At 53.2% G+C, this 16977-nt stretch overlaps 1 protein-coding gene across 2 annotated transcripts in view; it reads right to left on the bottom strand.

Annotated features, from left to right (window-relative positions):
* Dop1b (DOP1 leucine zipper like protein B) overlaps positions 1 to 16977 on the bottom strand; it is a 79169-nt gene that overhangs the window by 27925 nt on the left and 34267 nt on the right. For both annotated transcript variants that reach the window (XR_007834993.1, XM_051191918.1), the window contains exons 11-21: positions 15485 to 15605; positions 13747 to 13866; positions 12126 to 12228; positions 11311 to 11502; positions 9261 to 9927; positions 7858 to 8129; positions 7383 to 7535; positions 7035 to 7135; positions 6236 to 6426; positions 1889 to 3521; positions 633 to 744 (exon numbers count right to left, since the gene is read on the bottom strand). Coding sequence is in view for 1 of the 2 variants with exons in the window: in XM_051191918.1 (XP_051047875.1) it covers positions 633 to 744; positions 1889 to 3521; positions 6236 to 6426; positions 7035 to 7135; positions 7383 to 7535; positions 7858 to 8129; positions 9261 to 9927; positions 11311 to 11502; positions 12126 to 12228; positions 13747 to 13866; positions 15485 to 15605 (3665 nt within the window). In the remaining variant the exon portion in view is untranslated. The remainder of the gene's footprint in view (positions 1 to 632; positions 745 to 1888; positions 3522 to 6235; positions 6427 to 7034; positions 7136 to 7382; positions 7536 to 7857; positions 8130 to 9260; positions 9928 to 11310; positions 11503 to 12125; positions 12229 to 13746; positions 13867 to 15484; positions 15606 to 16977) is intronic.

Below are 16977 nucleotides of genomic sequence, written 5' to 3'. Positions count from 1 at the left end.
TGTGCAAGCCTGAACACCTGAGTTCAAATCCCCAGCATCCACCTGTAATGTCAGTACTGGGGAGGGCAGCAAGCAGCTCCCGGGAGCTCACCAGCCAGCTGGGCAGCCAAGCCCAAACCGAAAGCTTCTGGCTTTCTGTTCAGTGAGAGGCCCTGTCTTATGGCAAAAGGCAGACAGCAATAGAGGAAGACACCCAAGTCTTCCTCAGGCCTCCACATGCACGCACACAGGCTCATGAATCTGCCCATGCATGCAACACACACACACACACACACACACACACACACACACACACGCCAATATAGGCCTAAAACCACACAATCTGCTTTACGTTTTATCCTCATTGTCAGCGGATGGAACAATGGGCAACAGCTGGAGGAACTTGCCCACATTTGTTTCCTGTGTGTGCGTGTATATACATGCATCTGTGTGTGTGCATTTGCATAGTGTGCTTATATTTGCATAATGCACGCACTCGTAGAACTCATATTTATACTCTCATTTACATCTCTTACATACATTTGCATGGCATTAGCATCGTTTATTACTATTGTGTACTTGACACAGTCACAGCCCAGTAAAGATAAACAATACATGCAATTTGCCTCACACTCAAGGGAAATAAAATGTACCTTTTTGTGTTGGGTGGGTTGTTCCAAAAGACAGAAATGGCTAATGGTTGTTAGACCTTCCAGAAGAGTAAGTGGGTAATCCGGAGAGATGTTTTCCTTCTTTGAGGTTGTGCTGTGGCGGAGAGATGAGAAACTGTTGAACAAAATAATTAGGAGGAGACAGCAAAATTGCTGAGTTTGATTCCTAGAGTCCACTTAGAAGTGAAGGGAAGAACTGACTCCTAAGTTGTCCTTTAAATCACATGCACACACACACACACGTACCCACACACACATGCATGCACATACATACACGCATGCGCGCACACAAATACGCACACACATGCATGCACTCACACACTTAACTGGTCAATAAATACTAGAAAAATATTTAAAAATGAGACACTGGATTGTGATAGGGACCCTGCAGTATAGCTCTTCACCACTGGTGGCTTCTGGCAGGAGTGAGGAAGGACTCAGTTCTCTTTAAGGAAATGGCCACTGGGAGTTGGACCAGGCTCCAGTGAGTATATGGGTAACACAAACTGGACTAGGTATTTTTCTTCTTTTCTTTGGGGAAGGTCATAATTCAGGAGGTGGGGGTAGATCTGGGAAGACAGGGAAATGAGTGTGATCAGGGTGCAATATGTAAACTTCCCAAATAATCAATAAAATACTACATTGGGGAAAAAAATGAAATACTGGTTCTGAGAATTTAGAAGCTCATGAAGCCATGAAGGTTTCCAGTCTGACACTCAAACATGGAAAGTAGAGACAGGCCACGATGCTTGATTACCTGGGGCTCCCGAAATGAAATGTACGGGTATCTTTGTGTTATTTTACATTCATGCAATCACTATGGAAGGGTTAAGGTGTTTTAGAGTTACTCTGAAGTTGGTTTGGGCTTTGTTTGTCTCCATTTGGTAACCCTGACTCAATGACTGGCAGCTGTGACACAGCCTGGGCAGCTGTGTGGGTTTAATTTCACTTCGAGGCGGGGTATCGTGTAGCACACACCCCACCGTGTGGCCAAGGATGGCCTCGAGTGCTTGCTGGCCAGAGGCACTGCTGGGGACTGAACCCGCGGGTTTGTAAGTGCTGCCAGGCAGCATTCTACCAGACCCGGTGGGGTTAAAGCCAAAGGGTCCGAACATGCGCACTCCTGTTGACAGCGCTCACCAGCCTTCTCATGGGGCTGGATTACCTTCCAGTTGGTAACCATGGCAAAACAGACATTCCTCACAAACCCTGCCACGAGAGCGTCGGGTTAGGCATACCTGATGGACAATTTGACGGACTCGCTCTCATACTGCCTGACCAGCTCGTCCAAATTCTTGCAGATCTGAATGACAAAGGGTGCCACGGTCCAGCCCAGAGACTTCCCGAAGTACGGCAAGCACTGGGTGACCAGGCTCACCCAGGCCGGGTGCATACCATAGCCATAGGCGGGTTGCAGACCCCTCACCACGGCAGAGACCAGCAGGCCCTGGGAGGTGAGGGGGTGCGGCTGCACGTACTGCACGGCGCTGATGGCCTGCTGAAAGTTGAGGGCCCTCTGCCACTCTCGGGACAGGGCCGGCTGGCTCTGGGCGTCGTCCTCCCGACCCTGGCCCAGGTGGTGCTCCAGGACGATCAGTGATTGTAGGAGCTTGAGTAGCTCAATCTGCAGTGGGTGCTCGCTCCAAATCTGGTCCTGCCCTAGGTTGATGAGGCTCTCCTCAAAGAGGCCGTCCTCCGCCGGGATGCCGCGGTCGGCGGTGGCCAGACCGTAGCGCTTCTGGCTGGTGTGCATGGACGCTGACAGGGACAGTAGGACGAACTCCTGGACCTTGCACCTCTGCAGCAGGCTGTGGATAAACTCCACGCTCTTCCCTTCCGAGGACTTGGCCACGGACACCAGCTGGGTCGTTATCCTTATCAGGACCTCCACACTCTTGACCTGCACGTCCCGGTTGCCCAGGACATCCCTGTGGCAGACCTGCAGGTGGCAGGGGTAGTAGGACCGCAGGAAGCTCAGGCACAGGTAGGTGAGGAGCTCGATCAGCAGGGAGTGGGGGCACACGTTGGGGGCCTGGGTCTGCAGCTTGCCATAAAAGCTCTGGCCAACGAGAGCCTCCTGGTGGCGTGCCAGGAGATTGGAGATGAGGTTGAGGTGCGCGGTGGAGCTGGTGTCTATGCCGGCCCTGGACACAGCCTCAATGAACTCCTTGGGGTTGGTCTTAAGCACGGCCTCCAGCACGGAGAAGGCGTAGAGAACCCTCTGGGAGTCGTAGGGCTGCAAGTAGAGCAAGATGTGTTTGAACAGTGCCTCCAGCGACCCCTGCTTCTCCTTCTGCTTCCTCAGCAGCCTGGACGTGGTGATGGCTTGGAGCTCCACATCAGCCTCCTCATCGCTGGAAAGGGACTCAGAAGCCTGTGTCTTGTCTGAGTCTGTGCGCGCTAGGCTCAGCTTGGCACCGGACGTGAGGCTTTCTGGCTGGCAGGTTGCCAGCCAGGCTGCTGGCTTGGAGCTCGCCCTGCCCCCGATGGGGATGGGGGCACAGCAGTTCTCCTCATGCAGGCTCGGCTCCTGCAGGTCGTGGGAGGGAGAGGAGAAGGTGGATGTGTTCTCGCTGTCGGTGTGGCCAGAACTCGTGTCTGCAGACTCCGTGTGCTCGCTGCTGTCAGGACCGCCGGGGGCCAGCCTGTCTGCAAGGCCCACGCAGTAGGCCGCGTCTTCCTCGCTCAGGTCACTTCCTGCTGAGCATTTCTCTGGCTCCTTCTCTACTTCAGCCCAGATGGCCTCACGATCCAGTGTGGTGAACTGGCCGAGAGGCAGGTGCTCCTCGCAGGCACTTTCTTGCGGCTCAGATACCCCACAGGCCTCTTTGAATGTGTGCCTCTTCCTGTTAAACCAACGATGGAAGTTCTCTGGAAACCACAAAATGACAAAGGACTTCAGACCAGAGCGGCTAGGAATGGCTGGGGTGATCTCAAAGCAGACAGACAAATGCATACTGCAATTGCACCTGAGTCTGGATCACATCAGGGGCAAAAATATGTTTAGCTGGGAGGGGTAACTCGGCGGGAAGACAACCATCTTAGTGTGCAGATGGCCCTGGGTTCAAACTCCAGCACCGCATAAAGCAGGGTGCTGGCACACACAGGTATGTGGGCTCTGCAGAGAATATCCAGGAGACTGAAATTTAGTTCCACTGTCTTGGGTTTGTTACAACTTTGGTTTTATTTTCTGACAAAGTCTCGTAACACAGCTCAGGCTGTCCCCAATAACCGTCCCCCGAGGGCGGGGACCTGTGTTGTGGCCCTGTATCTGTTGCACACATCATTTTTGGTTTTGCTGTAAATTTCTGGGAGAAGATGCTTTGAGAAAACTATAAATGATTTTGTTCCGGAAACTCCCTCTACAGAAACACCCGCGTGTTTCAAAGCTGCGAGGACGGTGTGGAGAAAACAGGGAGTGAGCCCGAGACCCCCGGGGGGGGGGGGGTTAGGTGCGTGCCTGCGGCTGACTGCTGAGCATGTCTCTGCATGCATGGGTGTGAGGCGCGGGCAGAGCAGGTGGAAGGGAACAGAACAGCTCTACAGCACGAGCCGTGGGAGAGCGTCCACGACACGCAGCTCTGAAAAGGAGCAGGGCCGGGGGCATCCGTGATCCCCAGCCCGTCAACCGGCACTGCCGGGTAATGTCTTCACTTCCAAATTTTTGTAGAGTGTTTTCATTTTGTGTGCGTGCATGTGTGTATATGTACGCTCGGATGTGTGTGGGCATGTGTGGAGGACTGAGGCTCATGTCTAAAGCTTCCTCTATTGATCTCCATCTTATACGTGGAGGCAGGGTCTCTCAGGTGGAGTCAGAGCTGGGATTACAGGGGGACCGCTGTGTCCACCAGCATTTATGTGGGTGCTGAAGATCCAAACTCAGGTGCTCACCTTATCCACTGAGACAGGGCCCCAGCTCCACATCAAGCTCTTTTGTTTTTGTTGTTGTAAATGGGAATTTGCTTTAAGTGGCCCAGGCAGGCCGTAAGGTGGTCCTCCTGCCCCAGCCTACCACGTGCTAGGATTATAGGTGTGAGCCACTCTGCCTGGCCACCATCTAATCTTTAAAGTAAGCACAGTAACACTTCTGTGGTGAGGGGACAGACAGCACTTTTAAACATCAATCCTCTTTTTCTAAAGAGGTAAAAATCAAAAGACTTTGATACTGTGGATATTCTTGGCTAAGTCGCGTTCAACTAGTCTATGCCATGAACACATGCAAGCTAGGGAGAGGGAGGGAGAGCAGAAATCGGAAGTGGCTAGTGTGCCAGGCACGGCCGCGGCGGGCAGCACAGGTCAGCTGGGGCGGACGGTGGGCTTCTCTGGAACAATCTCGTGGAGCTTGGGAAGCAGCGAGGCAGCCAAGAGAGGAGCTGGGTGGCAACATAGCTCTCTTGCCACGGAGCTGGAGGACCTGAGTTGAGTTTGATCCTTGGCACTTGCCTGGTGACAGAAAGGAATCAATTCCTGCAAACCTCTGCACATGTGCCATGGCATTCTTGTGTTCATACACATACATGTGTGGGGGCATACACACACACACACACAGACACACACATGCAAGCACGTGCGCACACACACATGTAAAACAAAAGGAATACTAAAGCTTGGAGCTGGTGCACAGAGCGTCACGAAGGTGCTTGGTTTACATCTCTCTAAGCGCCCCTTTCTTAGGATGCAGAATAACTCAGTCTCCTCTCCGAGACGGGGGCTAGCTTTCCCCCCAAGGACCATCAGCAGTTACAGGTTCCCAGAAGAACCTTGTACAGGGGAGGCCATTTCCTGTTTGTCCACCTACCTCAGGGTGGCACACTGTTTCCTCCCTGTAAGGTTAGCACAAACACACAGGACAGCTGGCCAGATTCCACACAAGTTGACATTTTTAGTTACCCAAAACTATCCCAGATTTGGGATGCAGATCTAAACAGAGCGCCACCGGCAACCTCATTTAACAGCGGCACACACAGGCCCCACACCTCTGCAGCAAGGCAGGGGTGAGCTTTTCGGATGCTGGCAAGGATGTTCTTTCTGTCTGTATCAGAGACACCGTGGATTGTTTTCCCCGGTGAAATAATCAAGAATCCTTCTGCTTATTTAAATAAGGGCTACTAACCTGAAACATAACAAGCACATACCCTGACAGGATGGAATGTGGTTTTTAAGATGTGTGTGCATGCCATGAAATGGTTAAACAAAACATTCACATATGTCACTTCCCGTTTCTTTTATGGTGAGGACATTTAGGATCTACTCCCACAGAGACGGCTGCCAGAGGCTGGGTTGGTCAGCAAGGGGACATGCCGGCCAGAGGGTATGAAGGTTGTTACCCAAGAAGGATGAGTTTTTAGAGTTCTGTTGCATAGCAAGGTGACCACAGTTAATAACAATATATTGCATATTTCAAATACTTCCTTTCCGCAACAAAATGCTGACTTTTCAGAGAAAGCACCAACCCGTTAGTTCAAAGTGCTAGGTCCTGCGGCTCTTACATTTTCCAAACCCCCACAAGTTTACAAGCGAGAGTAGGCCTACACCCGTGCGTGCGTGAGGCCTCCTTCCCCACGGGGACTCTGCAGGCTGCTCACCTGCTGAGTTCTCCTGCTTGAGGCAGTGGATGGAGGTCCTCTGGGTTTTGGGCTGGAGCAGCAACAGGAGCATGGGTTCGAGGATGCGTGCCACGTCCCCCAGGGAGAGTGCGCGCACCAGCCAGCCCTGAGCTGCAGCACTGATGGCGCCATCGGTGCAAGCCAGGCTATCCAGGACGACAAACAGGGACCTATGGGTGGAGAGACAACACCTGAGACCCCACTCTGCTGCCCGCCTGCTGGCCGTGCACGCCAGGCACTCTATCCCACACAGACACCCGGGGAGCGTCAACATGCTGGCCCTACAGACCAAGTGAGTGACAGGCTGCGTGCCTAGATGCATGCTGTGCTTTTAAAGGCAGAGCAGAGTAGAATGTACCAAAGAATCCGACAGCCTCCCTAAGCATGTAGTTGATGCTGTAACAAGTGGGCCCTCGACATCTCACAGGAGGGGAGGTGACTGCAGAGCTTCAGAGTGGCTCTGAGGCGGGGGGGGGGGGGGGGGGACTCCTCCCCCCACCACATGCAAACCCTCCAAAGAGCTGCACACTTGTGGGATAAATGAGACCATGGACCGTGGACGCTGTGTCCCTGCAGACCATGAACCATGGACGCTGTGTCCTGAAGACTATGCACCATGGACACGGTGTCCCTACAGACTATGAACTGTGGACGCTGTGTCCTGCAGCACAAGGGTGGGGTCACAGCTCCAGGTGGCTCTGCGGTGAGCCTCAGCCATCTCTCCCTCCCAAGCCCCCACTTGGCTGGGGATGGTGGTCACAATGAACGGCCGCCTCACCTGTCGAAGGAGCGGTTGTGAGACGTCACGCGACTGCCCTGGATCTCTCGTGTCAGGTGCCAGATCACAGAAAACCTGAACAGAGCTTCCAGCCTTGTCCCCTTGATCAGGAAAAAAATGGGAGCGGCTTGGTCTCGCCCTCACCCTGAACCAGTCACTGCAGGCTTTCGTTTGTGAATTTATTTGTAGCACCGGGGGCTGAGCCCTGGACAACTCCAAGCAATACCCAGCCGCCTTTCAACGTTTTGTTTTAATTCTGACAGAGGGTCTCACTAAGCTGTGTGGTCTGAAGAGTAGGGTAGATTCAGCAGCCTGTCGGCCGCAGCAGAGGGGGGGGGGCAGGCTCACCTTGTCAGGGTCCAGCAGGGCGTGGCAGATGATGTCCTCACAGATGTTGGCCGTTGGGGCCAGGCAGTGCAGGCGGTAGAACAGCTCTACACAGGTGATGTGATGCTCGCGGCTCTCCTTGTTCAGCTGGTTCCAGAGCACACGAGCCACCCTCTGCGGGGGGGGGGGGGTGACACGATGTGGGGACGACTCGACACCGTGACACTGGTGCCTGTCATCCTCCTGTCAGCCTGGCCCCAACTGTCCCATCAGGGTTTGCTGGTAGGCTTAAAGCGACAGGCTGAGAGAGGCTTCTGCCCCCTGCCTGCTGAGGGGCACAAACCGCCAGGAGCTGGGACCCAGGTAGGCCAGGCAGTCCCAGGTCCCCCCAACCCCTCTGGTGCCACTGGACCTTTGCAACCCTTGAGCCAGGACAACTGTCAATCGATAGGTCTGAGGAAGAGGCCGTACACGCACACATTCCCCGTGAGAATACCTGATAGAAGTCTGTTTTCTCTGCAATGACCTTCAGTATCCCAGGAGCAATGGGAGGGACTGTCACCATCTGTAACTTGCCAAAAAATGGGTTGTTCCCAGAGGTTTTGTAGCGCTTCATCTTGTCCTCAATGACCAGAGCCAGGGACTGGGACTGGTTTATCGCTTCCAGCAGGGTGGCGATGGCTACGTTCTGCAGAGAGCAGTCATTCACGCAGCAGCAGATGGTCATGAGCGCCTTCAGCCAGGACGGAAAACTGCAGTCGCTGGCTCCTGGAGGGACACCAGGCAGAGGACAGAGGACAGAGGCAAGCCGGTGAGAGCGAGCGAGCGGCTCCCCGTTCAGATGCCACGGCGCCCACTCTGAGGGCACCACACCCGTCTGTCGGTGACCTGTACGGGCGGGCGGGACTCACTTGAAAAGCAGCCCTTTGTAGATAAACTCAGGGCAAGACTGAGCCTCATCAGGGCGGGCCTTGCTGTGGTTTGGGCTCCTGTTGGAACGCCCGATCCCCAGCTGGGGGCGCTGTTCTGGGAAGAGCTGCCGCCTAGGTGCTGGAGACAGGCCAGTAGGGTGCGCGCTGTGAGGGCTGTTGTCTCCGCCATGTCTGTCCCAGCTCCCTGACCTGCCACCTCAGGGTACAGCTGTCCCTGCTGTTGTCCCTTCCCTGTCCCCAGAGATACATACTCTCCCGACACCCTCAGCTAAAACAAACCTCTGCCAGATAATCGGTCGCAGCAGCAGCAGCAACAAAAGTAACTAAGGCACCCCTAACTGCCTGGTACCCTCACTAAAGGAGTAGTCTGTGTGAAGACATTCTGGGGTGGTGTGGCTGGGATCCAAGGGCTGCTGGCCACTTGGAAGTCACGGAGGATTGCAGCCACTCGCAGACGGACAGAGTGAGTTTGTCTGCTGGCACCTTGCTCTGGGACGTCTGGTCTCTAGAACCCATCTCTGTGAGGGCAGTCTTGGCACATGGGCAGCTGCTGAGCACCTTACATGAGTCAGAGCCCCGGGGGGGGGGGGCAGACAGGTCTACAGACACAGACCCTGAGAACCCGCATGCATGCTAAGGGAAGCCAAGGAGTCAGACGCGCACACGCGGTCTGCGAGCTAGCGCCCCTGCAGCGAGTTAGGGAAGAGAAAGGAAATGAGGGCAGCTGGGACAAATCCCCCAACCAAGGGCTTGGCATCCAGCGTGCTTCTGACCCGGGAGCTTCAGATCTGGGGATATCTGCAGAGTTTACGGAGTGATCGTCCCCAAATTATGTGCCAGTGCCCCAGTGGGAAGCTTTCCGGGCCCCCTTCTTGGTGGACATGACTGTAGGTCTTTAGACACCAAGCCTCTATCACAGGGCTCCCAACCGCAGAGCCTGCCCTGGGAGGGAGGGCCATGCTCTCACCTGGAGTCTGGAAGAGCTCCTCACACAGCTGCTCAGTCTCCTCTGCAGACAGGTATACAGGGAAGGTGGCGCAGTCCAGCAGCAGGTGGCAGGCGGCGGCCAAGGCCTCCCTGCAGTCGTCCTTGGAGCCCGCCAACTCAATGACCACCTGGTCGATGTCCCATTCCGCTTCTGCTTTTCTGTGGGGGCTGCTGGGCACAGATGACAGTGACTCTGGACTTTTGGTCTTAAAGGGAGAGCCGCGCGCTGTGAACAAGTCCGAAAGCATTTGCTTAAAGTGGGGCACAGTGATGGGCTTGGGATCCCAGGAGCTCTTCCTGCCAGAGTGGCTGATGCCCTTGCTGCTCCTCCCTGGGGGCTCCGCAGGTTTGCTTTCCTCCCCAGACCCTGTCAGTGAGGCTGCAAAGATGCTCTTGCTGGCAAAGTTGGCAATGAGCTCCTGGATGCAGAGAAATGTCCTCTGCATGGTCCCGTCTCTCTTCCAAATGTCATCTCTTTCAGCAGACACCAGAGGTGCCCTTAGGCGCTCAGCGAGCTCCGGCGATGAGGCGCTGAGCCCGATGCCACTGTCTTCAGATTTCAGTGGGGCGAAGGCAGCCTCTTCATCACCTGCAACTACAGCCTTTGTTTCCACAATGATGTCACTGCCTTCTCCTTTTACTGGACTCTGGAACGTAAAAAACAGCTGTGTCCCATTCCTTATGGCTCTTCCACTGTGGTTAAACCATGACGATGGCAGTAACCACAGTAACTTGCTTTCCAGACCCGAAGTTGTTTCTCTAGATTCTTGCATTCCCTGCCACCCCTCCCCCAGCCCCCAGCATGGCCAGCATGGAAGGACACACATGGATCACTTGACATTCTTTAACTGAAAACTTGCTGGTCACTGCTAGCAATGGTCAGCTGTGGCTAAAATCAGGAGCTATCTAATGTCCTTCTCGCCGACATTCTAGTGAAAACTAAGAAGGTACAGCCACTCTGTCAAATGTCTGTCTCCAGCTGACCAACTGATCTATGAGCTCTCTCCCCTAAAGAGCCATCTGCCTCAGTATCCCCTTGGACCCCAAACCCGTAACTGCTTAGCTGCCTTAGCAATGCCTCTCACAGTTTCAAAGGAGCAACCCTGCCTTCCGGTTGCAGTCCACTGACAACTACACCCGCCGGAAACACAGGCACCGGCCTACGTGACATATGAGGATGCACACTGCAAACCCTCTCAATAGTGAAAACCAAGAGGGATCTAGACATTCCGTCAGGGAAACAGTTATGGTACAAGTTCACTTCACAGGGAGGCATGCAGAAATTACAGAGGAAGGTGCTGCTATACCAAATACACCAGGGTGTGCCCACGGCAGAGTCTGGGAGAAAAACAGACAAACTGACCACACAGACGGTTATGACGAACTCTGCCCCTCCAGGGAGGGGCTCAAGCCCCAACCTCCACAGCCTGTATTTGAGGAAAAGGTCTTAGCAGCTGATAAAAGTGGGGGGCATCTATCTGGGTAGCCTAAACCCAAACAGGCTGCTTTCCTCATAAAAATGGGGGAATTCAGGCAGAGATTGCACACCCAGGACCCAGGACACCATGTGTATGTAAGGGCAGAGCTGGGGCGGGGGTGGTGAAATTTTAAGAAGCCTGAAGTAACCTCAGATGGCCAACTAGCTCAGTAGAAGCTTGCAGATGGGGTCTGGGGCAGATTTTTTTTAAATTTACGCTGGGAGAGAACAACCTGGAGTTCCAAACTGAGAAAACTGATTTCTACGATTTACACCACACCACCAATCCCAGGCGCACTCTGTTTGCATTTAAGTCGCGTGCATACGAACATGCAATGGAAGGGCTGCCCGTAGCTATTAGCTCTGTGTAGCCATTGTTGGTGGCTACGGGGCACGGGGCTACGGGGAGTGGGTGAATGAAGGAAATCAGCTCCAGACAAGTGTCCTGAGCACAGTGGCTACACATATTCTTGTCCACGCTGCTATCCAGACCATGCCAGTCACCTCCCACCCCTCAGAGGCAGCAACAGTGCCTTGGCCCTGAGGCACATACCGAGTTCTCACTGGTGGGCTCCATGTCTAGGTAGGAGGGAGGCATCTGGACTTTGCTTAGCACCTTGAAACATGTCTTTAAGGCGTGTGTGAGCTCAGCTAAGCGCAGGGTCTCCACCTCCTCAGCAAGAGGCTGCAGCAGGCAGCCAAGCACCTGCGGGAGGTACTGAGTCTGTACCTCAGAGTAGAGTTCCTGCAACACAGAAGACATGTCACTCACCACGCCAGCCGCAACGGGAGAGTAAGAGCCTCAGAATAGCACCTTAGACCGCTTGGATTTTAGAGGCTTGAGTTCCCATGGACCCCAAACCAAGGATGCCGTTCTTGCCTTTCAACTGGCATTACCTTCTGCTGAATAAGGCACACTAAAATGCCACATGCATCCTACGTAAACTAGCAAATGTGTTTACTGTCCCCTCTAAAACTGTCCATCATCTGGTCTCCATACTTTGGCTCAGCCTACTACCAGGCCCAGAATTTACAATCCTTTTAATTAAAACAGCAAAAAAAAAAAAAAAAAAAAAAAAAAAAAAAGAGTTGGGCTGGGGCAGTGGTGGCTCACGCCTTTAATCCCAGCAGAAACAGAGGCAGAGACAGTTTCAGGACAGCTGGGGGTGGTTACATAGAGGAAACCCTGTCTCAAAAATCAAACAAAAAACCCAGCAAACATATATGGAGCCTCAGAGCACAGGTCAGCGGCATGCGTGTGCTCAGGAGGCAGGAGGCCCCGGGATTGGTCATCATGAGAAACAAACGTGAGATGACAGGGCAGTAGAAACGGCATCGCGTAGGTCGGAGAGCATGGAGTGCACCTACCAACGGGGTTACATCCAGCAGGAACACGAGGAGGGTGCAGAGCTCGGAGACCGTGGGGGGAGGGCCGACGGCTTCTCCAATAGCCGAAGTCTGCTTCACTCGTCTAGGTCAACCACAGGGCAGAAGAGAAGGTTAATTCTTTACCATCTCTGGAGACCGATTTTCTTTCTGTTTGTTGTGTGTGTGTGTGTGTGTGTGTGTGTGTGTTTTATGGAGTATGGACACAGGGTCTCTCTATGTAACCCTGCCTGTCCTGTAATAGACCAGGCTGGCCTTGAATGCAGAGAGATGCCTGCCTCTGCTTCCCGAGTGCTGGGATGGAAGGCTGTTTTTGAGACAAGACCTCACTAGAGTAGCCCTGACTAGCTTCAAAGGCACTGGGATTGCAGGCATGCGCCAGCATGACCAGCTGGGTCTCCAGCAATCATTCTGTCTCAATCACGGTGGGAGGGAGACGGCTTTTGTGGTTCTCACTCCTCAGCTTTGGTGACAGACTACCATTAGTGGAGATGTACGGGTGATCGAGAGCCCTGCTTGGATGTCTCAGAGACAAACGGCTTCTGACTTAACCTTCGTCTGTTCAGGTGTGGGCTCACCTGTCCAACAGACACAGGCTGACATCACTAAGTAGCTTCAAGTCCCTGGAACCAAACCAAAGACTCGTTTCCAGGGGAACAGGGACCGGACTATGCCACACAGCATGAGCCAGAGGCTGTTTTTTACTGTTTGTTTGGTTTTGGTTTTGAAACAAGGTCTTACTGCATGACCCTGCTGACATGAAACTTGGTATGTAGACCAGGCTGGGCTTGAATTCACAGGAATCCTCCTGCTTCTCCCTCTTGAGTGCTGGGGTCAAGGGTGTATGCCGTCACACCCAGCTGTGTTTTACTTTTGGAGGTGCCCTGAGAGACACCTGTGAGATGTCTTCTAGAGAAGCAGAGGCTTCAGAGAGGCACAGGAGCCCTGAGTAGCAGCTGAGAAGCCTGGGTTCCGATTCTGGCAGCTACTGATCTGCTGGGCTAAGCAAGACCCTTCATGTCTCCAGCCTCGAGCTATCTCACAGATCCGAAGCATGAAAGCAAAATGCCTGCTTCTCATGAAGCTGCCCAAAGAATTCACCTCGGACTTCATAGCCACAGGACACGCAAGGTCAAAGATTCCTTCACAGCTCCAGGGCCCTGAATAAGGGCACGGGGGTTGTGAGCACACGTGCTATTCACCGCTGGGTTAACAGGGGCACAGAGCTCATCACGACTGCTTAAAACACAAACACTTTGAACCACGTCATACTAACTTCAGCACCAGAGACGTGCACATATGCCCAGGGAAGCAGCCGGGGCTTGCAGGAAAAGCTGCACGGATAAATGCAAGAGAACATGGGCAGAGGGCTTTCTAGAGTTAGGACTCGATGAATAACAAAGTGGCCCAGCACCCTGTGACACAGAGGCAATCTCCGTTACCCGACCCCCAGTCCTGTGCCACTGGACTCAGAAGCTCAGGAGAGACCACTGAGATTCTCTCCTGGAGACCCCGCTCCCCCGGATCCATGCAGCCCTCCAGTCCCCATGCCCGGCTCCCCGTTCACGCTGTCCTCATGCGCTGTCCTCAGCACCGCACTCACCTGAAGCATTCCTCAAAACACCGCGCCATGTAATCCCACAGGAAGTCCGTGCTCAGAGACGAGACCAGCAAATTGACCGTCTTCACAATCTCGGAGGCATGTCTGTTTTCTTTGATTGTGCTGTAGCGGAGGGAAGGCAGCTAAACACACTGATGGAGGAGCCATCGGAATTACAGAATGTGGCGAAGGAGCAGGGCCACCAGCTCTGTTCTCAGTCTCTGACAAACTCTGATCAGGATGCTGCCGTTTCGATTATAGGAAAGTGTTTCCACAGTTTTAAAGCATGTTTCACCTCTCCTTTGACAGTTTTATACACACACATACACACACAGTTTCATACACACACACAATGTACCATGAGCAAGCCTACCCCAACCCCTTCTGCCACTAACATGCCCCCTCTCGCCTAACAACCCACTAAGTCAATGATGGCTGCCTGTTTGAGCGCGGGCCACGCGCCAGCAGCCACACCCCGAGGAAAATGACTCCCTGCTGAAGAGTGTTCTTGCCGATGGAGCTCTTGGAAACAGATGCAGGAGAATCGTGGGAAGAACATGGCATTCAGCATTGGTGCCCACCCCACCCCAACTGTAGGTTCAGTAGGGAGATCTGACCACAGTTTTATGTTTACTATGAGGCTGGATATCAAACCCACGGCCTTGGACATACTAGACAGGTGTTCCACACCCCGCGGCTCGGTAAAGTCCTCTAGGGAATGCTGGGAAGGGGTCTATGTGGTTAAGCATGCAGAGGGTCAGGGGAGAAGTGGAGAACTTTTCCTCGAAGGGTGGTGGGATTACAGGAGATAGTATTTCTGTTGTTTATTGATAGCTTCAAATATCTCTGTATTCTACAATGAACATCTATTGCTTTCATAATTTTTTAAAAAATTATTTTTTTGAGAGAGAGAGAAAAAAAAACCTCAACAGACTGCTCAGGATATTTATTACAAATAAACCACAAAAACACGAGAATTAAATTTTGTATACACAATGCCGATCCAGGCAGAAACCAAGTGCTTACTGGATAGTGTAAACAGGTGGCTTGCTTTATTTATTTATTTGTGTAAGGACAAGGTCTCAAGTGGCCCAGGCTGGCATCAAACTCATTATGTGGCCGAGGATGACCTTGAACTGACGGATCAATAGCATCTTGATCCCGCCCTCAGTGTCATGATGTGGGTTCTCCTCTACCTCCAAGAACTGCCATGCCCCATTTCTGAACTTCCATCTTCCAATTCCCCTTCTGCCTGGGCCTCACCACTTGTGTGCTACAGATCAAGTTGCCTCTGCTGAATGACTTTCATGCTTGATCAGTAACACCCCTACTGGAGGCTAGGAGGGGACCAGGTCAGGGTCTCCCACATTCCTAAGGAGGGGCTGCCCATGGGCTGACATGTGGCCTGCCCATCCTTTCTAGCACTTGATTATTCATACTGAAGAACAGAGGACCATGGAGGAGGGCCACGGAAGGGGACCACGGAGGGCGGACACGGAGGAGGGCCACGGAAGGGGACCACGGAGGGCGGACACGGAGGAGGGCCACGGAAGGGGACCACGGAGGAGGGCCACGGAAGGGGACCACGGAGGAGGGCCACGGAGGGGGACCACAGAGGAGGGCCATGGAAGGGGACCACGGAGGGCGGCCACGGAGGGGGCCATGGAGGAGGGCCACGGAAGGGGATCATGGAGGAGGACCACGGAGGGGGACCATGTGAATATGGAGGCTGTGCTCATACCTTGTTAACAGATTCCCACTCTGAGTGTAGCTAAGCTTAAGGTCAGAGCCAAGGACATCATGACAGTAAGAATAAAAGGCTCTGATGACTTCCAGAAATAAATTCTCAACCACTTGAGGTCCTGAAACCAATAGAAAACAGTTAGAAAAGAACTAATAAAAAGTTAAATGTTTGCTTGTGTTGAGACATGGTCGGTCCCTAGCCCAGTCTAGCCTCAAAGTCTCTGCATAGCCAAAGATCACTGCGAACCTCCGATTCCCATCTCTCCCTCCTGATTGCAAGGAAAAAGGGGCTTCTGCCTCCATGCCCGTTTGTGTAGTAAGAGGGTGGATACTGTGTCCTGATTCTGGCCAGACACTCTGCCAACTGAGCTACACCCCCCAACCCTTATCCAGCAGATTCCAACCAATAATGCTAAGACACACACAAAGCACACAGAAATCCACACGCATAGGCTTTTAAGATGGATGGGAAAAACCAAGGCTTCCGGCCGCAGCCACAGCCGCAGAGGAAACTGCAACACTACTGCGCACATCACTACTGCTCTGGCCACAGACTGACTGTGCTGCTGTCCCTGACTACACAAGGTGACACACAGGTCGCAGCAGGCTCCAGGAGGCTGTCCAAGCCAGCTTCCGCCAGATGAAGGAAGCTGAACACTGCGTGCTCCAAACCTGTGAACTTACTGGCCGAACATCACTCAGTAGAAATATCTACAGAGAAGAGCGGCTTCCCTGCCCTCAGCTCTTGCAATCAAGAGCAAGAACACAGAACAATGTCTATCCTGAAAAGCTCGAGAAGAGCCTCGCAATTGCCCCAGCCATGGGTCAGAGCCGACTCCTGGCCCCGGGGGGGGGGGTGCCACATGTAGGGAGGAGTTTCCAAAGCCCGCTTCTCCTGAGCTAATGTGGGGGCTGAAAGCAAGCCCCTCCCAACACAGGACAGCCCCGCCCTTTTGCTGTGCAGACAACAGCACATTAGTCTGTTTTTCGGTGCTGTGACCACACCTGTGGCCTCACCAAGCAAATGCTCTTACTCCCTGAGCTGATAATTACAAAACTAACTTCATCTTTGACACTTTTCATAGAATCACAGTGTCCTCTGAGAGATCGATTTCTTTCTATTTTATGTGCATTGGTGCTTTGCCTGTGTGAGGGTGTCGGATACCCCTGGATCTGGAGTTACAGACAGTTGTGAGCTGCCACGTGGGTGCTGGGAATTAAACCTGGGTCCTCTAGGAGAGCAGCCAGTGCTCCCAACTGCTGAGCCATCTCCAGTACCTGACAGAATTATTTTTATAAGCGTTGTGTGTGTTTTATCTGCTGGAGGCAGCCTCTTTCATGGAGGAGGCCAGAAGTCACGGCTAAAGCCCACCAGCTAACGAGAGGACAGGACCGAGTGACCGCCTTGTGCTCCTGCTTCTGTATAACTGACTCCTGTCTACCAACACATACGTCCCGCAGACAACTAAGCCAGCGGAAAAGCAAGTTTAA

This window comes from Phodopus roborovskii, unplaced genomic scaffold (assembly GCF_943737965.1).
Source record: "Phodopus roborovskii unplaced genomic scaffold, PHOROB, whole genome shotgun sequence".
Lineage (NCBI taxonomy): Eukaryota > Metazoa > Chordata > Mammalia > Rodentia > Cricetidae > Phodopus > Phodopus roborovskii.
The sequence above is the reverse complement of the archived record's forward strand: the minus strand, read 5'-3'. Positions and strand labels throughout refer to the sequence as shown.